The 26,026-nt window shown below is 45.4% G+C and overlaps 1 protein-coding gene across 1 annotated transcript; it reads right to left on the bottom strand.

The window, feature by feature from the left end:
• Positions 1-12,950: 12,950 nt before the first annotated feature.
• On the bottom strand, positions 12,951-23,939 carry Kpna2 (karyopherin subunit alpha 2). Its single transcript, XM_021176891.3, has 11 exons — positions 23,795-23,939; positions 21,662-21,759; positions 20,222-20,359; positions 16,901-16,989; positions 16,172-16,440; positions 15,731-15,825; positions 15,371-15,634; positions 14,969-15,202; positions 14,528-14,710; positions 13,628-13,777; positions 12,951-13,299 (listed from the first exon to the last, which is right to left on the bottom strand). Exons 2-11 carry the CDS (start codon positions 21,734-21,736, stop codon positions 13,207-13,209), a joined length of 1,590 nt encoding a protein of 529 aa, XP_021032550.2. The 5' UTR covers positions 21,737-21,759; positions 23,795-23,939; the 3' UTR covers positions 12,951-13,206.
• Between the last annotated feature and the right edge of the window lie 2,087 nt (positions 23,940-26,026).

The following is a 26,026-nucleotide window of genomic DNA, read 5'->3' as shown; positions in this document are numbered from 1 at the left end:
TGTTAGCCACCATCAGGATGCTGGGGATGGAACGATCAGTGCTCTTAACCACTGAACCATCTCTCCAAACAGGGTTTCACTATACAGCCTCATCTAGCTTAAACTTTTCAGATAGACCAGGCTGGCCTTGAATTCACAGGTTCTGCCTCTGCCTCTCAAATACTGTGATTACAGGTTAGGGCCAAAATGCCTGGCTCTCTCTCTGTTTAAAAAAAAAATTAGTGTCTCTCTCTCTCTCTACATGTAGCCCTGCAAACCTGGGAGTCTCTGTGCCGACCAAGCTAATATCAAACTCATGGCAATCCTCCTGCCTCAGCCTCCTGAAATTACCAGTGTGACTCATAACACCCAGTGCACATAACATATATGTGCACACCTCTGTTGGCTCTAACCTCGGCTGCTAAGGACAGGGAGCAGTTCACCGCAGCAGCCATGAGCACATGCAGCGCCTAGAACTTGATTTCCAAATACCAGTGTCACCAAACAGAACCAGGGTCATTAGAGTGACCTGGCTGCTTCCATGGCCAGGACAGGAAAAAAGACAGGGGAGCCTGGAACAGTTTGTGTTAGAAAGCTCCAGGAATGATGGATCGTGGCAAAAGAGGTCTAGCAACCAGCTTGAACAGGTTTCCACTGGCCAAAACGGGAAGAACTCAATTGCTAAAGTAAACAGTGGGAGTTACAGGGCTGTCGCCCCTGGAATCCACGAGGCCACTCAGACTTAAGTCTCCAGTCCAAGAGCTTGGGGTGAGGTGATACCACAGATGAAGGATACTCAGCCCTTGGTCGGCTTTCAAGTCTTCATTTATTGTCCCCCCCTACCCCTTCCCCATGTCATGAAAGGACATGACACATTGAGCAAGCTAGCATCCCAAAAATTCCTAGACAGACTATCCAGGACATATGGACTTTGGATGTTTGTCCAGTGTCCTTTCCAGATTCCTGTCACATTGGGGGAAGGGAGATGCAGGGATGCCAATGAGGACCAGCTTTGAGGGAGAGGCAGGCAGAGGGCCAGGAGAGGCTAGTTGGCCACCGCTGCCTCCCAAGAGCCTGTGGCCGGTGCTGAGACTTGGGCAGGGGGACTCTTGCAGAGCGAGGTACCCCCACATCTGGTTCACATTGCACGGTAAAAACAAACGGGTGTCTTAGCTGGAAAAGGCCCAGTAGACTTAGCTAGCCAAGCCATGTAGCTGGGACAGCAGGACACGGCGTCACCTCTTCCATAGGTCACCAGGCCTGGCTGGCTCCCAAGGGGTTTGCAGAGGGAAGGCAACTGGAAAAGAGGCAACTTTTCTGCGTAGACTGACATTATCTGGACCCAGCTCCACCTAATGTACAAAACAGCTTCCTGTGTCATTGTCCAGAGGGGCTGGTTCTTGGACTTGCGGGTGACTCATTTCAGCATGAGGCTGGAGCCGACACACAGCCTATCCACCCTTGTCTACCCAGAGCACCTCATTTGGTGTGGTGGGGCAGCATTGCTGTGCAGTCTTGGGTAGCTGTCTAAATGTCTCTGAGCCCTTTCCCTCAGCAGTACAGAGTATGATTGCTTCTTGACAGGGCCGTGGAAGTCTGTTTGAGTGACTGAGCACAAGGCACAGCTATGAATCAGAAAGCTCTCAGGCAGAGCTGTGGTTCCTACTGGTCACTCAGGAACCAGTCCTATGTCTTCTATTGGCTTTGAAAATGTTTAAGAAGTAACACGGAAGAAAGAAGACACCTTTTCTTCCAAGCTTTCCACCCTGGCCATCAGCACCATCCCTGACAGAGAAGGGCAGGGGGTGTGGATAGGTCTTAGCTCACCTTGGCAGTCTTGCTGTGTGGTTATAGGAGACGTTGTTAATCTCTCTGACCCTGTTTCTTCTTGCTCCTGCTTTCCGGGTGCTCATGGTTAGTGGAGGGGGTTTGCACAGCAGAGAGTGGCATGCTTTGGAGTGAACACCCTTCTCCTTCCCTGCTTCACATTGAAGACTCTGTTCTAAAAGGAAGCCTGCCAGGCTGTACCTTAAAACCAGTGCTGGCCCTTCAGTAAAACAGGAGCAGACAGAAGCAAGCTAGACTGACTCTGGGAGGCAGCCCCACGTTCCCGCCTGCGAGCATCCTTCAGTGGCCTTAGGCTCCTCATCCTCTCTCTCTCTCCTTTTGCTATCTTCAGATCTACCACAATGCCACTACCCTTCAGCCTGATGAAGCCAGTTTGCTCCCCCTGGGCTCTGCAGAGTATTGGGGCGGGGGAATGAGTGCTGAATCTGTGGATACAACTGTTCTTTATCAAAAGTCAAAAAGTAGGAACCTCTCATGGATAAGATCTGGGATACCACTTCCCTGAGTGTTGGAAAAGTCAGATGAACTGGCTGCGCTTCAGCAAATCATCTAGCTTCATAGTGGTGTGTGTAGTGTGTGTACATGTGTAGTTAAAAGTGGCACACCCAAAGGCCAGAGGAAGATCCCCCAGAACTGGAGTCACAGAGATTTGCAGACACTCAAGCTTGTTATGCGGATGCTGGAATCTCAACTTAGGTTTTTTGGGGTTTTTTTGTTTTGTTTTGTTTTTTTGTTTTTTTGTTTTATGAGACGGGGTTTCTCTGTGCTGGAACTCACTTTGTAGACCAGGCTGGCCTCGAACTCAGAAATCCTCCTGCCTCTGCCTCCCAAGTGCTGGGATTAAAGGCGTGCGCCACCATGCCTGGCCTCAACTTAGGTTCTTATGATTCAGTTGCTAGTGCTTTTTGTTTTTGTTTTGTTTTGTTTTTCTCTGTGTAGCCCTGGCTGTCCTGGAACTTGCTCTGTACACCAAGCTGGCCTCTGTCTCCCCTCAGCCCCATTCCCAACTTTTACATGGGTTTTAGGGATTCAAACCTAGACCCTCACATTTGCATGGGGAGCGTTTTACCCACTAAGCCATCTCCCTGTCCCCAATCTGGGTTTTCTTTTTTTTTTTTTTTTTTAAGAATTATTTATTTAGGGGGCTGGTGAGATGGCTCAGTGGGTAAGAGCACCCGACTGCTCTTCCGAAGGTCCAGAGTTCAAATCCCAGCAACCACATGGTGGCTCACAACCATCCGCAATGAGATCTGGCGCCCTCTTCTGGAGTGTCTGAAGACAGCTATAGTGTACTTACATATAATAAATAAATAAAATCTTTAAAAAAAAAAAAGAATTATTTATTTAAAGCCGGGCGTGGTGGCGCACGCCTTTAATCCCAGCACTCGGGAGGCGGAGGCAGGCGAATTTCTGAGTTCGAGGCCAGCCTGGTCTACAAAGTGAGTTCCAGGACAGCCAGGGCTATACAGAGAAACCCTGTCTCAAAAAAAAAAAAAAAAAGATTTATTTATTTATTTATTTATTTATTATATGTAAGTACACTGTAGCTGTCTTCAGACACTCCGGGAGAGGGCATCAGATCTCATTACAGATGGTTGTGAGCCACCATGTGGTTGCTGGGATTTGAACTCAGGACCTCTGGAAGAGCAGTCAGTGCTCTTAACCGCTGAGCCATCTCTCCAGCCCCAATCTGAGTTTTCTCACCAGAAAAAGGACCTTTTGACCAATCACATACAATGCTGCTTAGGGTGACCTGTTTCTCCAGAAGTGGTGAGAAAAGCCTGCACAGAGCAGCATCGGAAACAGAGGAAAGGCTCGGTACACGCTCAGTGTTACAGTGCTAGCTGTCACTTGCAGCTCTCTGGGTATAGAAAGCCCTGCAGACACTGAGAGAGTGCCAGTTTCCGCTGATGGCCTAGAGCCACCAGGGATAGAGGTCACTACTCACTGTGTTCACCCACCTCCTTTCACAGAGTAGGAGTACAAGCTGCCTGTGGTAGTTCAGAATGTATGAGCAGGAAAACCAGTTCAACCAGCCTAAGCTACACTGTCTCGGAAAAACAAAACATAATAAGAATCAAGTAGACAGGCCCCTCTCTTCCTGCACACAATCCTGCCTCTCCCGGTGAATCGGCTAGTACACCTGAACTACACTCAAATAGGCCTAAGTCTAATTCCTCCCACCCGTCCTTCAGGCTCCCAACATACATGCAATGGTCATGATCCAAAAAAAAGTGTATCAAGCCAGGTATGTGTGGGTGGCTCACACCTTTAGTCTCTACACTGGGGAGGCAGAGGCAGGTGGATTTCTGTTGATTCAAGGCCAGCCTGATCTATATAACAAGCCATAGGGAGACCCTGTCTCAAAATATATAGATAAAGAAAGAGATGGTTCAGAGGTTAGACGCGCTGGCTGCTCTGGGAGAGGATCCAGGCTCAGTTCCTTGCACCCACGTAATGGTTGTCAACCTCTGTAACACCAGTTCCAGGGAACCTCATGCTCTCTCCTGGCATCCAAAGGCATCAGACACGCACATGGAGGGGGGGGGGGTGCACATACATATAAAAATTTGAAAATATAGTTTTTTAGACAGGGTCTCATTATGTAGATCAGGCTGGCCTCAAATTCATAGAGATATGCCTGATTCTGCCTTGCCAGTGCTAGAATTAAAGCTATGCCTAGCCAAAAATAAATAAATAAGCAAACAAATGAATGAATTTTTTTTTGTGTGTGGTTTTTTCGAGACAGGGTTTCTCTGTGTAGCCCTGGCTGTCCTGGAACTCACTTTGTAGACCAGGCTGGCCTCGAACTCAGAAATCCGCCTGCCTCTGCCTCCCGAGTGCTGGGATTAAAGGCGTGTGCCACCACGCCCGGCGATGAATGAATATTTTAAATTGTATGGAAAAGATAGAAATCTCTTTCTGCCACCTTGGCACCTGCTGGGGACAGGACTACAAAGGGCAAATGTGTCTGGAAGATTACGGTGCATGGCCACTTCTGCAGGCTATAAGTAGGTCCCGAACCACAGAAAGCACACGGCTCCTTAAAATTGAGGATATTCATGCTGTTGGACAAGAGACGCACTTACCTATATGAAGCAAAAAAATAGCAGTTGGAGAGATGCCTTGGTCGAGGTACTTAGTGTTCTCCCTGTGGACCTGAGTCAGGTTCCCTACAGCCGCATGGGGCACTGTAACTCCATCCGATCTGGTGCCTCTGGCCTCCTCAGGTCCCTGAACACACATGCAGATACTTACACACAAACATAGACATGATTTTCTTTTTTTTTTTTTTTTAAAGATTTATTTATTTATTATATGTAAGTACACTGTAGCTGTCCTCAGAAACTCCAGAAGAGGGCGCCAGATCTCGTTACGGATGGTTGTGAGCCACCATGTGGTTGCTGGGATTTGAACTCTGGACCTCTGGAAGAGCAGTCGGGTGCTCTTACCCACTGAGCCATCTCACCAGCCCTAGACATGATTTTCAAGATAACTCTTTAAAAGGAAACCCCACAGGGACTCCTGGAGGCAAACTGAGCAAAGCCAGCACACTATGGTGGCTCACAAGCATCTGTGAGTTCAGTTCAAGAGAGATCCAGTGCCCTCCCTCTGTAGACACTGGGTATAGTATATGTACATAGCCACATACACACATACATACATACATACATACGTGCACACATACATGCAGGTAAACCCTCAACACTTTACAGTACATTAAATAAATATAAGTTTCATCTATTTGCCAAGAGTGGTGGTACACACCTGAGTTCCACCATCCAGGGGCAGAGATGGGAGGATCTCTGTGAGTTCAAGGCCAGCTTACAATCTGGAGAAAGGCAACTTGGGCCCCATGGGAACAGTGGTGTCTGTGCTCTGGACCAAATTCCTGAGAAACCTCCCCTCAAAAGCCATTGGACATAGACCCCCCGTGATACCTGCACTGCAGTGAACTTAATCTAATAGGAGTGGATTTGTTGGGAGAGACAAGGAAAGTGGGTGCGGGAAGCTATTCAGCATTTACACTGCAATTCCAGTACTTTGGAGGTGGAGGCACAGAAGTCAGGAATCCAGTGTTATCCTCAGCTACAAAGTGAATTCAAAACCAAGTTGTGTCCCACCCTACTTGCTTTTAATTTTTAACCCTAAAACTAATAGAGAGCTGGCATCACTCATAATTTCATTTAGGAAGTCGATAGCAGTTTCATCTCTACCTTGCGGAGCTGTGCCGCACAGAGCAGTTAAACAACTTGCTGAAGGCCACACAGCGGTCTGGAGCGGTCCAGCCTGGATGGCAACGCAAATGAAATTCAAGAGCAAGGTTCTAACGCCCTAAACTCTACTGCCTCCCTGTGGTTATCTTTCTAGTTGCAAGGGGCCTTCCAGGCTTTTAAACCTTTCCTTAGGCTGAGTATGCACAGCCAACCTGGTCTACCAGACCCTGCCTCAAAATAGATAAAATGCATAAGTAAATAAATAAGTCAGTCCCAGAGTGTTTCCCTGGTGGCTGATTCCAGCTTAGCCTGGGGTACCTGGAAGCTGTCTCCTGAATCTTTTTTTTTTCTTCTTTTTTTTTTTTTTTTCTGAGACAGGGTTTCTCTGTACACAGAAACCTGGCTGTCCTGGAACTCACTTTTGTAGACCAGGCTAGCCTCGAACTTAGAAATCCAGCTGCCTCTGTCTCCCAAGTGCTGGATAAAAGGCGTGCGCCACCACCACCCTGCTGTCTCCTGAATCTTTAAACCAGGGTCTCATCCGCATGTGAGGACCCACACCTGTAACCCCAGCACTTGGGAAGCTATGGAAGGAGGATTACTGTGATGTCCTGGCAAAACCTGATTACAGAGGGAGGATTTACACTCATTAGTGAACAACAGTAACACAGGGTTTGTAACAACAACAACAGAAACACAGGGTTTGTAACAACAACAGTAACACAGTTACTGTGACATGCCCCCTGAGGGAAGGGGAATTTCAAAATCTGCCTTTAGAACCAACAATTTAAATAGACTAGAATCTTAGACTTTTTTTTCTGTTTATTTTTTTTCCTTAAGCCATTACCTGAAAGTTTGCTCTAATGTTTCAATGACCCAGTTAGAAATGCCAGTCATTTGAGGCCTGCTGCAGGCTGAAGCAAAGGAGGGAGGCAATTAATTACTCATTGCCTAACTCCATTCTTCCTTGCCATTGATTGGGCCTCTGGCTTCCCATCTGGCCACTATTTGTTGTCCAGGGTAGCCAGTCTATCTCAGAGCTGGCTACCTTTCAATAATGACAGAGAGGACTTACCAGGCTTAATTAACTTAGATTTGTAAGGTTTCTTAGGAAGCCCAGAATAGGATTCTCACATCCACGTTCTTAAAAATAACAATCCCTCCAAGTGGTGGTGGTGGTGAATGCCTTTAATCCCAGTACTCAAGGTGGATCTCTTGAGTTTCGAGCCCAGCCTGGTCTACAGAGTGAGTTCCAGGCCAATCAAGACTACAGTGAGAAACCCTGCCTCAAACAAACAAACAAATTCCACATAAAAAGGATAACTGTCCAGAGTGTTACATGAACGGTGAAGGGCCCTTCTGAACTGCACTTGAGGTCAGACAGAGGCAGAGACAGACAGACACGAGACAAAGACAGACAGAGACAGAGAGCAGGCATACGCCTTTCCAGTTGGCTGGCCTTCCTTGTAGCCTCTGCAGCAGGAAATTATTTAAGTATTTCCCGAACAGCTGAAGTATGTTAGAAACCTGCTAGCTCTCTCCACATTAGCTCTGGGAAGTGAATGATGAGTAATTTCTTTGCACAAGGAAAGGAGAATGTCTTCCCATTTTTACCTGAAAGAGACAGGCTAGATTGTCAATGTGGAAAGCACAGAACACATTCTGAGGACTTTTTTTTTTTTTTTTTTTTTTTTTGGTTTTTCGAGACAGGGTTTCTCTGTATAGCCCTGGCTGTCCTGGAACTCACTTTGTTGACCAGGCTGGCCTCGAACTCAGAAATCCACCTGCCTCTGCCTCCCGAGTGCTGGGATTAAAGGCGTGCGCCACCATGCCCGGCTGAGGACTTTTGTTTTGTTGGATTGGTTTGTGGTTTTGTTTGGTTTTGTTTGTTTTGTTGGGGGGGGGGTTGGTGGGAGAGGACAGAGTATTACAGAGTCCCAGCTGGCTTTAAACTTGCTCTGTAATCAAGAATGACTTTGAACTTCTGATCTCAAGTCTCTCCCAGAGACAGAGGCAGGTGGATCTCTGCGAGCTCAAGACCATCCTGGTCCCAAGACAGCCAGAGCTATCTTCGGGTGGGGTAGAAATGAAGTTAACCTCTTCCATTTTAGGCATATCCCATATCTACAGCTTATCACAAGAAGAAGCTTCGAGACCCCACCCTACCTCTAGAGGTCTGTTCTCTCCATGTCTGCCTATAAACCTCCCAGTGGGTGGGTTCACAAGCATTGTGCCCCCAGCAAATTTGAGTCTCCCAAGCAAAACTGTACCAGGGGTCATGAGACTAAGAGATACCTGGAAGCCAGCTGTGACCTTAGCTAACAAATTCTCCCAGTATAATTACACAGCTAAAACAGTAGAGGGTTAGGGAGCAGTTGTTACCTTCAAGGGCAAAGAACAGGTCTAGAAAAGCAGGCACTTGCTCAGGAGACAGCTCCTGAACCAGGCTACTAGCCCTGCCATTTCTACATGGTTAGGAAGGAATCCTTTTCACCCCACAGTAGTGCTTGAGAAAACTCTTTAAAAAATATGTATTTATTTTATGTATATGAGTACTCTATCTGATATACCCCTGCATGCCAGAAGAAGGCATCTGATTCTATTACAGATGGTTGTGAACCACCATGTGGTTGCTGGGAATTGAACTGAGGACTTCTGGAAGAATAGCCAGTGAGCTGAGAGCCATCGCTCCAGCCCATTGGGTAAATGCCCAAGGAGGGGTGCAGCTGCTTCGGAGGGACCTGGCTGTCTGGCAGGAGGACAAGAAACCAGATTACCCTCCCTGCCCCCAGTGACTTTCCCACTTGCTGGAACCTGCAGGGAAACTGAACCTGAAGCCAATCCCCTATCCCTCCTCTTTCTGGGAAAACAGAGGCAGCTCCAAGTTTCAGAGCTTCATCAAGCTTTTGGGATGAATGTCAGCTGTCGCTATCAAAATGACCAAGATTAAGCTCTAAGGGGTTGATTTTGGCTCCTGATTTGAGGCCTCTGGTAGGGATGCTGGATAGCAATGAAAGGAATTGTGTGGCAGAGAAAATGCTCACACCATAGCCAGCAAGCAAAGAGAAGAGATCAGGGTCCAAGAAGTTTCCAGACAGCAAATCATCACCGAACTGGATATCTTGGGTATCTCAAGCAATGGTTCTAAGGGCCAACAAGATAAAGACATACTCCAATTACCCAGCCCAGGGGTGTTGGAACAGGATTGAACAACGCAGGATTCAGGACGAGGTTGAACTTCCCTGGGATAGCCAACCATTCAAGGTCAGTTTGTGAGTAACCTCTGGTGACCACTACTCTGGTTTCCATAAATTCCTGTGGGCCGTGTTATGGAACTAAGCCAAAGGTGAGCTAGTTTCTCAGGCCCCCCTATGATCACTACAGTGACTCAGAACCTGGGGAGGGAATCCACAGTGCTCCAACTGGTAGCTTCAAATAACTCAGCTAAGGAAGCTGTGCTGAGCCGGGATTAAAGGTGGCTCACATATCATCCTAGCACTTCCAGGTGAGAATACAGGGCTCAGGAGTAAGAGACAGGAGGTTGAATAACATTCACCATTCAGATAAAGTACTATTGAGTGTACAAACAATCTGGAGGGTTTGGTGTGTGTTCCAAGGGAGTCAGATTTAGGGTCTTCAGAATATCAAGAAAATCCCTTACTGCTTAGATCCTTGTGGGTCTTCACCAACCCGAGATAGGGTTTCTCAGTGTAGCCCTGGCTGTCCTGGAACTCACTTTGTAGACCATGCTGGCATCTGCCTGCCTCTGCCTCCCAAGTGCTGGGATTAAAGGCGTGCACCACCACGCCTGGCTCAGGTATCTTTTTTGCACTCACTCGGACTTTGACCATGCTCCATTTGGGTAATGCAAATTGGACATGGTGTATTGGGGAGGGGGGGATGCGATGACCCAAAGGTGGGAGGGTAGACCTGGGAGGAATAGAAAGGGAGTGTGATATATAAATTTCCCCCAAAATTAATAAAAATGTTTGGGGAAAAATATTTATTTGTATTTATGTGTCTATGTGGGGGAGAGTCATGCATGCCACGTGTACATATGTCACACACATGCAGGTTCCCTCAGGCATAAGAAGGGAGCTGGAGTCACAGGCGGTGGTTATGAACCACTGGTGCAGATGCAGAGGACTGAACTCAGGCCCTCTGAAAGAGAGCAGGCTATATGCCTAACAGCTGAGCCATCTCTCTGGCTCCTCCACAGAGCCTCGCTGTATAGCTGGGGCTTCCCTGAAACACCAGTGCTTCCAGGCTCTGGCTCTCTCAGGGCAGACAGCTACCATGGAGAGCTTGGCAGCAATATACTCATCAGTCCAGAGGGCGTGGTGCATGCAATTCACATACAGTCTAGGAAATTGTCCCAAGTATTTAGTAGGAACTAGGGGTTTGCAGACATCAGAATGATACTTTCAAACTATGCCAACACCACTGCATTTAACACACAAATGCTTGCAACTCAACTGCGCTGCTGCCCCTCAAAGCCCTACTTGATAGACTGGGTGGTTTTTGTCCTTTCAAAAAAAAAAAAAACAAAAAACAAAAAAAAACCAAAAAAACAAAAAACCACCAGCACCCGGGAGGCAGAGGCAGGCAGATTTCTGAGTTCGAGGCCAACCTGGTCTACAAAGTGAGTTCCAGGACAGCCGGGGCTATACAGAGAAACCCTGTCTCTAAAAACAAACAAACAAAAAATTAAAACCTTGATGTTTTAGAACATTTTTCACTAACATTCCTGGGGGGTGGGGAATATTGGGAAGGAGGATGACATCACATGGCCAGGGTTTTGTTCATTACAAATTAGGTCAACAATCCAATTTCAAAAGAAGGCCCCAGTAATTGATATGACCCAAAAGCTTCCCAAAACCTGTCCACTGGGTTTGGGCAAGGGCAGAGGGAGGGAACTAGCCAGTTATTGTAGCCCCTAATGGCCTCTGAACCTGGGTCCACCCACTCACTGAGGTTTCCAGGCTTTGTATAAACAAAACCCAAGAGCTTGGTGGGACGGAAAGAAACTAATACCATCTGGGCAGAGAATTTTGGCCTTTTAATTTACTTAGTTCTGGGAAATTAAAAAAAAAAAAAAAAAGGCTAAGAAAAGCCAAATTGAGAGTCAAAACCTGACAGTCTCATCCGCTGAGGCTGACCTTAAACTTACTGCCTAATGGAGGATGGCTATGAGCCCTGCCTCCAGTGAACCACTGTCATAGTTAGCCATGGTTGTCAACCTGACCTCAACTGAGCTGCTGCCTCCATTCAATTATGTCTGTGGGACATTTTCTTGATTGCTCATTGTCACAGGTGGGCTAGCCTACTGTAGTCTATGGAAGGTTTCTGTTGAGCAAACCAGAGGAAACAAGGCAGTAAACCAGGTTCTTCTATCTGCTTCAGGTTTTGTCTCCAGGTTCCTGGCCTGGCTTCTCTGTAATCTGTAAGTTTAATAAATCCTTCCCTCCACAAATCCCTCTGGCAACAGCAGCACACAAGGGCAACCACCACGCCCACTTTACATGGTACTGGTACTCAAATCCAGGGCTTTATCCATACTAGTCAACTGAACTATAACCCAGCCTGGCATGTTTGTTTTGCTTTGAAATATCACCATAGAACTCTGGGTGATCTAGAATTCATAAAGCAACCTGCCTCTGGCCGTGTGCTGGAAGCAATATCCTTTTTCTTTAACAAGATGGAGAGCTGGGTCATTGAGTAAGAACACTTAGCCAATTTTTAGAAACAGCTCAGCAGTTGAAAGAGCACTTGTTCCTGAAGAGGATCCAGGTCCACTTCCCAGCACCTACATAGCAGCTCATAACTGCAACTCCACATGTGTGTGTACACTGACATACATACTGGCACATCATCATAAATCAAAATGGAAGCTCATGTGTACACCTTTAATCCTAGCACTTGGGAGGTAGACGCAGGATGATCTAAGTTTGAGACCATCTTGGTCTACATATTATGCCCTAAGACAGCCTGGACTACATAGAGATCTTGTCTCAAACCAAAAACTTTACAAGAAACCAGGGCTGGAGACAGCTCAGTGGTTGAGAATACTTGCTGTTCTTACAGTAAGACCAGAGTTCATTGTGAGCATCTCCATCTGGCAGTTCCAACATCAACTCCAGTTCCAGAGGCTCTAACAACCCTCCTCTGGCCTCTGTAGGCATGCACATGATATACATGTAGACGAAAAACAACTAGAAATTGATACCAAAGAAATTCCGGCACATCACTAAACCTGTACCTATTTAGACACTGACACCATGAAGGGGCATCAGTGGCTGTGTAGTACTTCCATTACACCCAGTGGTTATGAAAAGCCATTCTGAGCCGGGCGTGGTGGCGCACGCCTTTAATCCCAGCACTTGGGAGGCAGAGGCAGGCGGATTTCTGAGTTCGAGGCCAGCCTGGTCTACAAAGTGAGTTCCAGGACAGCCAGGGCTACACAGAGAAACCCTGTCTCGAAAAAGCAAAAAAAAAAAAAAAAAAAAAAAAAAAAAAAATGAAAAGCCATTCTGCCATACAGAATTTGGCTCACAGGGTCATGAAACAAAAACATGCTTTTTGGACTTCTGAGGAAAAGTCTCTGCTAAGAATTTATTCTCATAAGAAGCAATGCATTTTAGATGTCAACTATATCCTGGAGCTTGACTCACTGGAGTCATGCTGGTAACACATCCAGGCCTCAAACTTTTTCAAGACAGGGATTCTCTGTGTAGCCTTGGCTATCCTGGAACTCACTCTGTAGACCAGGCTAGCCTTGAACTCAGAAATCTGCCTGCCTCTGCCTCCCAAGTGCTGCGATTAAAGGCGTACACCACCACCGCCTCACTTTCAATCAACATCTATTCACCTTTCACTTCCAACAGTAATCTCAAGAAAACAGCAAGGCAGAGTAAAGAATGGAACTTTAATCTTTATTTACAGGACATGACAGAATACGAAATTCCACATAGAAATAAATTCAGAGGACAGCTTCATAGAGTATGTACAGTTTATAACTGTTCAAGTATAGTTTCTTTTGTAAAAAGTGCTACAATAACAAACCACATTTAAAAAGAGTTCTTAGTAGAGAAACATTAAGACAAATCTATGAGAACACAGAATAGCACAGCACATAGCTAACAACTTTGTGCCTTGCTGGACATTAGAAGTTAAAGGTCCCGGGAGCTCCATCCTGAACTTGGAAGGCGAAGCCTTCAGAGGTAGTTTCTGGCACCACATTTTGATCTTCCTCTTCCTGGAAATAGTAAGACAAGATATAACCATAAATGTGGTACATCTCTAGCCTGTCTCAAAGCCTGCACCTAGCAGAAAACTTGTTGCCAAAGCTTAGCTAACTCATGAATGCTGGGACAGTCCCAGGCTGTTCATATACCATCAAGCTAGTACTAGCCATGCGCACGTGTGCACGTGCACACACACAGAGCAGGTCTAGGCGGCACTGATGCTTGTTCTTTGTGATGGGTAATATCAGAACCACATACAAAGGACCAAAGGCTAATGGGCTTGAAGGTGCTTGTGAATTCTCATATCCTTTCCAAGTTGTGGACGTGACCATTACTTACCTCCACTGAGAAGTACTTCTCAATTAAGTTCAACGAGGCCTTGTATACAGACTCGTTTTCATGGCTCTGTAGTGCTTCAATTTTATCCAAGCCTCCACACTCTTCAATCATTATACTGAGCTTTTCTGTCTCACCTAGTTTCTCTGCAGCCTTAAAAACAAAACACAACTTAAGTTTACTACCCTCTATGAGATACAAATCCCAGTTTCTAGGAGAGGTGTTTTAGTTGTTTTGTGTTTTTATTTTGATCTATTTTTGTCTGGCTTTGATTTCTGAGACAGTATATGTAGCCCTGGATGTCCTGTTGACTAGGCTGGTCTCAAACTCAAGAGATCTGCCTGCATCTTCCTCCTGAGTACTGGAATTAAAGGCTTGCTCCACCACCGCCCACAAAAAATATTCTTTAAGACCCTCCTGCACAAAAAAAATATTCTTAAAGAGAGGGTGCCAGGATAGTGGCTCAGTGGTTAAGATCACTTGTTCTTGCAGAGGATCTGGGTTTGATTCCCAGCATACATATGGTCGCTCCCAACAATATACAACCCCAGTTCCCACCCATACATACAAAATGAATAAATATAAAAAGAATGGGGGGGAGGTGCCAATACAGAGTTTCTCTGTGTATCCCAAGCTGGTCTCCTTCTCAAGAGCTCAGCCTGCCTCTGCTTCCCTTCTCAAGAGCTCAGCCTGCCTCTGCTTCCCTTCTCAAGAGCTCAGCCTGCCTCTGCTTCCCAAGTGCAGGGACACACTAAGACTTCATTAGTAAATGTAAAACTGAGGCTGTACACAAACAAACCTGATTCTGACTATTAGTAAACCAAATTTACCCCGCCTCTTCCCAGTCCTAAACAGTAACTATCAGCCTTAAGTTCAAGCAAACAGAGCCTCGTTAGGACTTACCTGAAAGATATTTGAAATGGCATCAAGAATAACCTGAATAATCTTGGTATCTTTTGCACTCAGGAGGTTCATCAAAGGTTCGATTATCCCACAGTGAACGAGATACACAATCTGTTCAACAGTCCCACCGCTGGTATAGTTGGTTATGGCCCATGCAGCCTCCTTCTGTGTCTTAAAGTCCGCCTGATAAACAAGAAAATGGTTTTAGTCTAAAAGTTCTAACAGCCAGACTCCAAAAGTTAGTGGTCTACAAACACCAAGTCAATTACCTACTCTTCTACCCAATATTAGGAGGTACTGTATCCAACTCAGGCCTCCTGCCTCTCCTCACAAGCTCAGGAATTAAAAGCATGTGCCACCATGCCCAGGTTCCTCTAAGACTCTTATCAAGCATAGGTTCTCAGAAGTGCTATCATCTGGTCAAACCTAAACTCTCATTACCTTAGAGAGGACACCAACAAGAAAGGGGACCAGGCCGTGATTCACAACTTGCTGTATCTGGTCCTGGCGTCCAGCTGTAATGTTTGACATTGTCCACGTGGCCTCCTTCTGAATATTAGTTTTGGGGTTTGTTAGCAGGCTGGGAAAGACTGCAAGTGCTCCCGCATCGATCACTTTCTGAGTCTGTTCATCTGTCCCAGTGACAATGTTCCCTATGGCTCTTAGTGCGGGAGTCTAGAAAGGAAAAAAGGTTGATTAATTACTGATTACTTTCCAGTGCTGCTAAAAACATTCTCTATTCTAAAAAGTTCTGCAAGTAACAGGCAGTACCTCAACAGCTATCAACTGAGGACGCGCCCGTACTCACAAAGCTCATTAATAAAAAGGCCAACCAACACCTACCACAATGGGCAGTTCAGTAGCTCCTAGAAGCTTCACAAGTTGGGGAACAACTCCTTTCTTCACAACCATCTCAATGCGCTCATTTGGCCCATCAGTCAGGTAGGAAATGGCCCAGCAGGAATCTGCTAATACTTCTGGATCATTGTGGTGCAGGAGTCGAACTAAAGTAGGAAGAATCTGCTCCACGGCGTCTAAGGGAGGTGCGGGGTTCTTGTTCCGACAAAGGTTTGAAAGCGTCCAGGTAAGATTACGTAAGTAACCACACTGAGGGGGAGAGGAAAATCATTACGAAGGCTTTGTCTATTGATGGGGAAAATAAGAATCAAATATTAAGTGAGTATACTTATGATATTAACTTACTGCCAAGGTAGACAGATCAGGAACTGCAAGAAGTGCCAACAGTGGGTCAATTGCACCGTGTTTGATAACTAAGTCTCGGAAAGCTGAACCATCACCTGGGACAGAAAGCGAGATTGGCTGAGCACGGTAGTGAGCACCTTAACCCCAAAATCTATTTCTGTGAATTCCACGTTTTCCTGGTCTATAGCCAGTGCTACATAAGAGAGACCCTGTCTCAAAAAATAAAAAAGCAAGATTAATGAACCTACTATCCCAAACATCCATGTTTAGTTAGCTACCGAATGCACTGTCAGACCTGTTCTAACTTCAGTAGCATTCTTAAATGCCTCTTCCATTCCTAATAAGGGCCTAAAGCAAGCACAAAGCTTGACACAAAAGCCACTAGGACTTTCCTTAATCACACTGGACACATTCAGTCCAAAGAATTTTAAGTGCAAGTACCTGCAATGTTTCCAAGAGCCCAAACAGCTTGCTCGCTGATGTGAGCATGGGGAGATGCCAAGAGAGAAATAAATGCTGGGATAGCACCTCCATCCACCACAGCTTTGGTCTGTTCAGATGTTCCAGAAGCAATGTTGGTGAGTGCCCAAGCAGACTCAAACTGAATGGGACTACAATCAGTTTTGCCCAAGAAGGACACAAATTTTGGGATCAAACCAGCCCGGATGATGTTGTCTATGGGAGGCTGTTTCTCTCTAGAAAGCAGTTTCCTAAGGGAAAAGAAAAAAAAAATCAAAAGTTGAACTTGATTTTTCAAGGTGCCCTGAAAAGGTGGATAAAAATCTGGTCACAGTGGTTGATACACGTATAATCTCAACACAGAGAAGTCTAAGACAAAAGGACCGTGCACTTAAAGTCAGCCTAGGAAACATGGGATGTTGTTCAAATGGGAAAGGAGATGGTAAGATAGTTTAGTAGGTAAAAGAGCTTGCCACCAAACTGACAACCTGAGTTCAATCCCCAGAATGCACATGGTAGAGAGAAGTTTTCCTGATTCATTCATTCATTCTCTCTCTCTCACTCACACACACACTTTTAAGATAAAGTAAAAATTCATGAAAATAGGAATGTATGGCTTTATTTATCCACCCCGCCTGTTTCTCCACTGTACCTCCCTCAATCTCAAAGGGCTGATTTCTTAGGTTATCCATGCCAGAGCTACAGACTCACCGAGCAGCTTGAGTAGCTTGGAGCTGGCTTTCCAAATTGTTACTGTTTATGCCTTTAACAATGTCCTCAACAGACCAATTTACAGTACCCTTAAAAAAAAACGCAGTATTTTACAATTATTATATACAAATATATATACTTTATATATATACTTTATAGTACTATGCTGTTGTCAACTTGATACAACCTAGACATCGAGATACAATCAACATACAGAATTATTTTGTTCAGATTAACCTGTGGTCATCTCTGAAATTACCTTCATGATATGGGCTTAATGTGGGCAGCACCATCCCCAGGCAGGTGGGGCTAGGTTGTATAGGAAAGCTAGTCCAGGCAAAAAGCCTTGCCCACTGCCTCATGGTTTCTGATTTCCCTCATGAATGAGTTATGACCTGAAGGTATAAGCCAAATAAACCTTTTCCTGCCACTACACTGTTTTCAGTAAGGTTTTTCACAGTAATAGGAAGCACACTAGCACACATGGCATGGTAAAGATACTTAGGCTCTTATCTCAAGGTTAGCTTTACATTTAATTTGGACTACTAAATCCTGCTTTATATGTACAATAATAGTTCTCAAACTTGGTACCATGACATTGGATTCTCAAGTCAGAACACTTAAGCTTTTGTCGTTAGTGAACTATTTTAAGAATGGTTTAAGGCAAACTAAATGCTATTCTTAATCACAATCCCTTGAACTCAAATGTACTTTTAACAAAGATATATGCAGCTACAGATGATGTCTGGGGTTTTGTTTTTGTTTGTTTTTAATTTTTGACACAGGATCTCTATGTAGCCCTGGGTATCCTGGAGCTCATTTTATGTAGACCAGGCTAGCCTAGAACTCAGATCTACTTATCTCTATCTTCAGAGAGCTAGAATTAAAAGCATGTGTGTGTGCCACCACATGGGGCCTAATTTCTTGAGTTTGTATTTAAAATTTATAAATTTCCGTGGTAGATAATTATGTTGTAATCACTACAGAAGAGAGGCTTGCAGCCCTTGAAACAACATAAACTACTGCCACCGCTCTTTGTTGCCCACCTTTAAGCTAAGATGCCATTGCTGAAGACACTCTACACTTTGCCAATAAATAGACCATGAGAAGGGGAAAGGAAAAAAAAAAAAAATCAAACTGGAACTGACCTGGAACTTCTCCTCACTGCTAACTTTTACAGTGCTGGAAGATCCTACACAGGCTTCTAGAGGGGAAAGCTAACCATCATACCCAGCTTTAACTGTACCTCCTGCCTAGCACAGTGTGTCCACTGGTTCAATAGGAGCATCATAGTTATGGAGGAAACCAACTACTTTCTGGTTGTATTTGAAACCTGCTCCACAGGAATACACCTGTCCCTGCACACCTGATCCCTGCTAAGGTCATAAGCCCTAGATGAAAATCAACTATTACTTCTAATAACAGCCATGGTCTATTGCCCTTTAACTATCTCCCTACCTATAGATTAGTGCAGCTATCTACCCACTCAAGAGAAGCTTCTGTTTTGCAATGGTGGTTAATACAGAAGCTCAGATGGCCAATGAGTGACGAGCTCAGCTGTAAAAGGGATGTCTGTTATCATACATTCGTCCTCTCATAAGGGAACACTGTGGAAGGGCAAGTGGGAAAAAAGATGCAGATGACACAGCAACTGTACTCACTGTGACAACTGAGGAACTGACTCCACCTCATGAGCTATGTAGGACATTGTTGATTGCTAATTGATGTAGGAGGCCCAGCACTGTAGGCAGTGCCATCCTGGCAGGTGAGCCAGGGCAGGTAGGAAAGGTCCCTGAGATTCAGGTGTAGTGAGTGAGTGGCACATCTTTAACCCAAGCACTAGGGAAGCTAGCCTGGTCTTCATATTAAGTTCCAGGTCACCAGGAGTACACACTTATGACTCTAAACTGGGCAAGCCAGAGACTAAGCCAATAAGCAATGTTGTTCCTTTGATAATGGACTGTAACCTGTAAGCCAAATAAGCCCCTCCTCCACCCAAGTTGGTTTGGCAGTGCTTTATCACAGAGAGCCCTAAATAGACACTCCTGTGAAGATACGGCACCATGCAAGTGGGAGTGAACTTCCGTCAGGGCCAAGTACAGCCACTGGCCAGCTACCCATCCTCCAGCAAACAAGCTCCCACCCATCCTCATGAGGCAACCATAGTTATGCTCAGTAGGTCAAATATAAAACAAAGAGAAAAAATTGCTGGAAAAAAGGGTTTCAGCAGAAAAAGGGCTAAGACCAGGAATCAGGGTGAAAAGGACTAAACCTCGTTATATACATGTATGCATTCAAGATACAAGTTTGTATGTATAATCTCTGATACTGAGCAGACACAACATGTCAACATGTGGTATACAAAGCTAGAGTGTTGTTATACTGAATGTGGCAGGCAATTCCAACATGGTAGGAAGTATCCAAGTGTAAATGTAGAAATCAGTACAGTAAAGGATAACATAAAGATAAAAATGCTATATTCAACCAAGCACAGGATTGGAAGCTGCTCTGGATTAAGTGCCAATGTAGAAGTCATGATATTGACACTGGACCACTGACTCTCAACCTGCAGGTCGTGACCCCTCTGGTAGAGCGGCTCTCTCTTGGGAGTCACCTAAGACCACCAGAAAGCACAGCTGCTGGTGACCGTGTGTTAAAAACATTAATAACATTTATTGTTTTATTTATTTACTGTGTGAGTGCTCCACTGAACCATGACAGAAAAGGGATCAGATCCCTTTATAGATAGATGGTCACGAGTCACCATGTAGCTGCTGGGACCATTAATCTCTGAGCCATCTCTCTAGCCCCTGCATTATGATTCTTAAGGAGCAAACTTAGTTACTAAGTAGAACTAAGACAGTCTTCTAGTTGGTGATCACCACAACATGAGCACTGCGTTCAAGAGTCACAGCATCAGTAGGCTGAGAACCACCACTTTATAGTGTATAAGCCTGACATAACGATTGTATACACCTGATGCAAAGACAAGAGGACTAAAGTTAAGTTCCAAACCAGGAACTATATAGAAAATGAGACCAACCAGAGTTATACAGCAAGATACTGTCCCAAAAAACAATAAAATGGAACTAGAGATACAGGCCTATCACACACAAGGCCCTGGATGTGATCCCTAGTTAGCATAAAAAAATTTTCTCCTTCAATTGAAACGGACATATCAAGGTACTAGTATCCAGAAGTGCAGGAAGTTTGAAGGAAGGACAGAAAACTATCCTCCACTGGAGTATGGGAAGGAAGAAAAAGCATTTAAGAGACATTCATCCATATTTCCTAGGGTAACATGAACTCAAATGTAGTCACCTGGTTGTTCCGGTTTTCCTGTAGCGGAGAAGTAGCATCATCAGGAAAGGAGCTGACATTTCTCCTTTTCAGCATCTGCTCATCTTTTTTAGCTTTCCTGAGTTCTACATTAACTTCTATTCGGCGGCGACGCATTTCCTATAGAAAAGAGGACCTCATTTTATCTATCCCACCAGCTTTTACTGCCAAGTCATCTTTCTCCCTCTTTTTTTTTTTCCCTTTTTGGTTTTTCAAGCTAGTGTTTTTCTGTGTAGCTCTGGCTGTCCTGTAACTCATTTTGTAGACCAGACTGGCCTCAAACTCAAGAGATCTACCTGCCTCTACCTCCTTCCTAAGTGCTGAGATTAAAGGCATTCAGCACCCCACCCGGTTGTGATTTTTTTTTTAATCCTTCAAAAACCAACAATAGATGACTCAGCCAATAAAGGCACTTGCCACCAAGTCTGAAGCCTTCAATCTTTCAGGGCCATGGAGAGGAGGGAATACCTCTACATGTAAAACCGGTGCACATAAAAATCCTCCCCTCAGCCGGACGAGGTGGCGCACGCCTTTAATCCCAGCACTTGGGAGGCAGAGGCAGGCGAATTTCTGAGTTCTCTGAGTTCGAAGCCAGCCTGGTCTACAAAGTGAGTTCCAGGACAGCCAGGGCTACACAGAAAAACCCTGTCTCAAAAACCAAAAAAAAAAAATCCTCCCCCATATACACAAAAGTAAGTAATAGCCAGGTATGGTGGCCCACACCTTTAATCCCAGCACTCGGGAGGCAGAGGCAGGCGGATTTCTGAGTTCCAGGACCGCCTGGTCTACAGAGTGAGTTCCAGGACAACCAGGGCTATACAGAGAAACCCTGTCTCTAAAAAAAAAAAAAAAAGGGCCGGGCGTGGTGGCGCACGCCTTTAATCCCAGCGCTCGGGAGGCAGAGGCAGGTGGATTTCTGAGTTCGAGGCCAGCCTGCTCTACAAAGTGAGTTCCAGGACAGCCAGGGCTATACAGAGAAATCCTGTCTCGAAAAACCAAAAAAAAAAAAAAAAAAAAAAGAGTAAAGCTTTACGGGCTGGTGAGATGGCTCAGTGGGTAAGAGCACCCGACTGCTCTTCTGAAGGTCCGGAGTTTAAATCCCAGCAACCACATGGTGGCTCACAACCATCTGTAATGAGATCTGACTCCCTCTTCTGGAGTGTCTGAAGACAGCTACAGTGTACTTACATATAATAAATAAATAAAATCTTTAAAAAAAAAAAAAGGTAAATAATAAATAAATGCAATTTTAAAAGTTTAAATACCTAAGACTAGAGATGAAGCTTGGGCACAGAAAAAACCTGCCTAGCCTGAGTGTGAAGCTCTAGATTCAATCCCCAGTACCTCAAAACTGTTGTGTTCTATAAACATCCTCCCCTCTTCCCTTTACAAGCATGCAGGAAAGCAACAGAAGGTACTCACTGTGCTGTCCTTCCCCTTGTTCTTGAACCTGTTAAGTCGGGCAGCTGGTAAGTTAGCATTCTCGTTCGTGGACATGGCTGCAGGAACAAGGAGGAAAGCTAGGAGCCAAGGGAGGGTAAGAAGAGAAAAAAAGAAACAAAGAAAAAGCATTTTTTAATAAGAATACAACAGAAGCTGGGTATAGTTATACACGCCTTTAATCATAGCACTTGGGAGGCAGAGACAACCAGATCTCTATCAGTTTGAAGCCAACCTGGTCTGTAGAGTTCCAGGCCAGCTAGGACTACATAGAGAAACCCTATCTTAAGATGAAACAAACAGAAAATAGAATAGGATGTTATAATCAACTAAATTTCAACTCCATCTCTATACTAGATTTAAAAAGCAACAACGGTGGCCCACGCCTTTAATCCCAGCACTGGGGAGGCAGAGGCAGGCGGATGGATTTCTGAGTTCAAGGCCAGCCTGGTCTACAGAGTGAGTTCCAGGACAGCCAGGACTACACAGAGAAACCCTGTTTCGGAAAACAAAAAACAAAGCAACAACAAAACAACGACGACGACACAACACAGCCTGTCAGTGGTGGCAAAGCCCTCCAAGCACTCAGGAGACAGGGGTAAAAGGGATCTGAGTTCGAGGCCAGCCTAGAATACAGAGTGAATTCCAGGACAGCCTGGACTACTCAGAGAAACCCTGTCTCAAAAATATATAAATAAAATAAAAACAAAACAAAACCCTACAAGTTTTCATCATTATGGCTATAATACTAAGTCATAATTGCCCCTACTACAAAGGCAACTTAACTGTCAATCAAAAACATTTTAAAACAAAGATAATTTAAATTTTCCACTAACCACACTTTAAAAGAAACAAATGAGGCCGGCAGTGGTTGTGCAAGCCTTTAGTCCCAGCACTTGGGAGGCGGATTTCTGAGTTCGAGGCCAGCCTGGGCTACAGAGGGAGTTCCAGGACATCCAGGGCTACACAGAGAAACCCTGCCTCGAAAAAACAAGAAAAAAAGAAAGAAAGGAAGAAATGAAATTAATTTTAAGACTTTTACCCAAAATAGCTAAACTATTTATTACCATTTCAGGATGTCATCAATACAGAAAAATTGTGATGTTTTACTGTTTTCATACACCTTCAAAATCCTATGGGTAGTTTAGGCACACAGGGCATCTCAACACAGATAAGCAGCTTTTCAAACACTCAATAGTCTTAAGCCTCTAGCCAGCACGGTATTAAGTCAGGGATCTAAATTCTAGGCTCCATTAGTTAATAGAACACAAAGTAAGAGAACAATCTACGTCCTTTTTTTTGTTTGTTTTGTTTTTCGAGACAGGGTTTCTCTGTGTATCCCTGCCTGTCCCCGAACTCAGAAATCCGCCTGCCTCTGCCTCTCAAGTGCTGGGATTAAAGGAGTGCACTAACACTGCCCGGCAACCATCTACGTCCTTAAGGCAATAAACGGAGCTCTGGTTTTCTGTTGATCGATGGCCAAAACGGATCCATACTAGTACCCTCTTGCAAGTTACATAAAGAATCGGTTCGTTCCATTATAGGGCCTTCCATCACATCATCGCTGTCAGCAATGGCATTAACGCCGCATCTTGCACACACTTCCAGCGAATGCATTCAGCCGGGATGACATCAGCTGTGATCAGTGGGGCTCGATAGAACCCAGGTGTGGTCGTCGCGAAGGGACAGGAACCCAAAGTACCCTGGTAAGCTGGTAGGTTTAACTGCTTTATGTCCATCCTCGACCCTGACCCAGGTGATCTGGGTCAAGGGCTTAACTGGGGTGTCTTAACTGCCACCTTCACCCCCAGCCCAAAGCTGCGTCTCCTCCCCGGGGCAGAAGCATCAGGAAAGCGGCGGCACAGCCAAGTAGGTCCGCTCGACTGCGGCCGCCCTCCGGTCCCTCCACGCCGACCCGAGCCGCTCCCAGGCCTTCGCTGCCCTTCGCAGCGCCCGGCGTTGCCAACCCTGACCCCGGCATGGCGAAACCAACCCGCCCCGAGGCCTGGTCGGGGCAGGGTGGCTCAGCTCCCGCTCGGGCGCGGCCTGCTCCCGCCCTCCGCCCCGCAACCCTCCGTCCGGCCGTTACTGCTCAGGACCGGCCTCCGTTCCTACCTGTACAGCCGGCTCAGACTTCCACGAAAGGCGGTGCGGGACACTCAAGCTGCGGGTCGGCGGCTGTGGGAACGTCTGCTACCCTTCAGCCCTCAGACTTTGTGCCTCGTGCTGCCAGCCGGCGCGATTTAAATTTCCCGGTGACGCCGCGTTCCGATTGGCTGGTTTGAGCCTAAGCTGTGCGTTCATTGGTAAGTTTGAAAAACACGTTAGGCGGGGGTGGGGGTGGGACGCAGACGCAGGTCGTAAGGGGAAAAAAAAAAAAAAAAGGTGGGGGTGGGGCGGTAAGCAGGGAAGCGTCGCGAGATGAGGGAGCGGCCGGGCAATCCCAGGGTGCCTTGCAGAAGGGTGACTCCAGATCTCAGCACACAGCATGGAGACCTGCGTTTCGTCTATGCTTAGGTGGACACTGGGCTGAACCCTGTTTGCTTTTCCTGGGCCTGTCCTTAAACAAACACACGAAATTATTATTACACTTGTTAATAATAATAAAAAACAAGGGTTATCTTGCGGTGATTGGCGCAGGCTTTTAATCCCAGCACTAGGGAGGCAGAGTTCAAGGCGAACCTGGTATATACAGCGAGGCCAGCCAGGGCTAAATAGTGAAACCCTGTCTCAATCAACCAAACAATCAATCAATAAAAGAAAAGAGAAATATATTGACTTTAAAAAAATTTTACATCAGGAGCTGGTCACTGGGAGAACGTGGATCTCTCTAATGTACCTCTTAATCATTAGTTGTGTCACTATATTGTTCATAGTATTTGTTGATTATTTTATCTTTAGGTAATCATTAGTTTTATCGCTATATTATTGTTTGTGCTATTTACTGGTTATTTAATTTTTATCATGGGGAGTGGGATTGAGGCAGGGTCATTAACAATAGAGCCCAGGCTAGCCTTGAACCGGTTGCAATCCTTCCTCAGCGTCAGTTCTGGGATTACAGACATGCCCCACTTTGTCACGTGTGGTAAATTTTTAGATTACTTGGAAAATAAAGGCAATGGAAGCCGGGCAGTGGTGGCACACGCCTTTAATCCCAGCACTCGGGAGGCAGAGGCAGGCGGATTTCTGAGTTCCAGGCCAGCCTGGTCTACAGAGTGAGTTCCAGGACAGCCAGGGCTACACAGAGAAACTCTGTCTCGAAACAAACAAACAAACAAACAAACAAAAACAATAACTTATTAATGCCTATTTTCTCCAAACCTTTTAAATTTATTTATTTGTTTATTTATTTATTTATTTGTGGGGTTTTTTTTTTGCCCCCTTCCCCCAAACACACACACACACTGTGTCTCTGTAGACCTGGCTGAACTCCACAGACCTCAGAGTGCTGGGACTGAAGGCAGTGTGCCACCACTGCCTGCCTTCAAATACTTTAAAACTTGAGTAATTCTGAACACAGAATCACAAACTTTTGCCTAGACTTGCCAAATGTTAACATTTTTTTATATGTAACATGTATATAGTGTACACACGCACACATTTTAGCCTTTTCTCTAATTTGTTTTTGGTTTTCATAACAAGGTTTCTCTGTGTAGCCCTGGCTGTCTTAGAACATCCTCTGTAGACCAGGCTGGCCTCGAACTCAGAGAGATCCAAAAGCCTCTGTCTCCCAAGTGCTGGTGTTAAGGACATTTGTGTTATTAAAGGAGTGTGCCACCAACGTGGCTTTTTTGGCCTTTTGATATCACTTTAGCCCTAAATATTCCATAGTATATCTGATCCCATTACAGATGGTTGTGAGCCACCATGTGGTTGCTGGGGATTGAACTCAGGACCTCTGGAAGAGCAGTCTTAAGAAAGTGCTCTTAACCACTGAGTCATCTCTCCCTCTCCACAAGAAGACATTTTCAAGCTGAACAGCGGTGTCGCACACCTTTAATCCCAATGCTAGGGAGGCAGGGGCATCCAGAGCTCTGTGAGTTTAAGGCCAGCCTGGTCTACAGAGCAAGTTCCAGGAGAGCCAGAGCCAGAGCTACACAGTGTGTGTGTGTGTGTGTGTGTGTGTGTGTGTGTGTGTGTGTGTGTTTTGGGGGAAAATTGAGGGAGAGGGAAGAAAAAAAGACATTCTCTTATATAAGCACACTGCAAACCCCCAAATTAAAGAATAATTCAACTTCCACTTTATTATCAGTGCATATTCATGTTTGTGGTCTAATTATTATTTTCAAACACCAAAGATGTGTATAGGCATCAGGATCATGTGCCAGTTTTTTGTGCTTTTTCTGC

This window comes from Mus caroli, unplaced genomic scaffold (genome assembly GCF_978045245.1).
Source record: "Mus caroli unplaced genomic scaffold, Mus_caroli_1 scaffold_13, whole genome shotgun sequence".
In the NCBI taxonomy this organism is placed as follows: Eukaryota; Metazoa; Chordata; class Mammalia; order Rodentia; family Muridae; genus Mus; species Mus caroli.
This window is presented reverse-complemented; position numbering and strand designations above follow the sequence as displayed.

What these genes read in the sequence shown, in the direction of transcription:
- Kpna2 (XM_021176891.3), bottom strand. Translation starts at nt 21,736, where the DNA reads ATGTCCACGAACGAGAATGCTAACTTACCAGCTGCCCGACTTAACAGG. An exon ending in TTGTTGGTGTCCTCTCTAAG is followed by an intron (nt 14,711 to 14,968) that starts GTAATGAGAGTT and finishes CTTGTTTATCAG; the next exon opens with GCGGACTTTAAGACACAGAA. An exon ending in AGAAGTACTTCTCAGTGGAG is followed by an intron (nt 13,300 to 13,627) that starts GTAAGTAATGGT and finishes TACTATTTCCAG; the next exon opens with GAAGAGGAAGATCAAAATGT.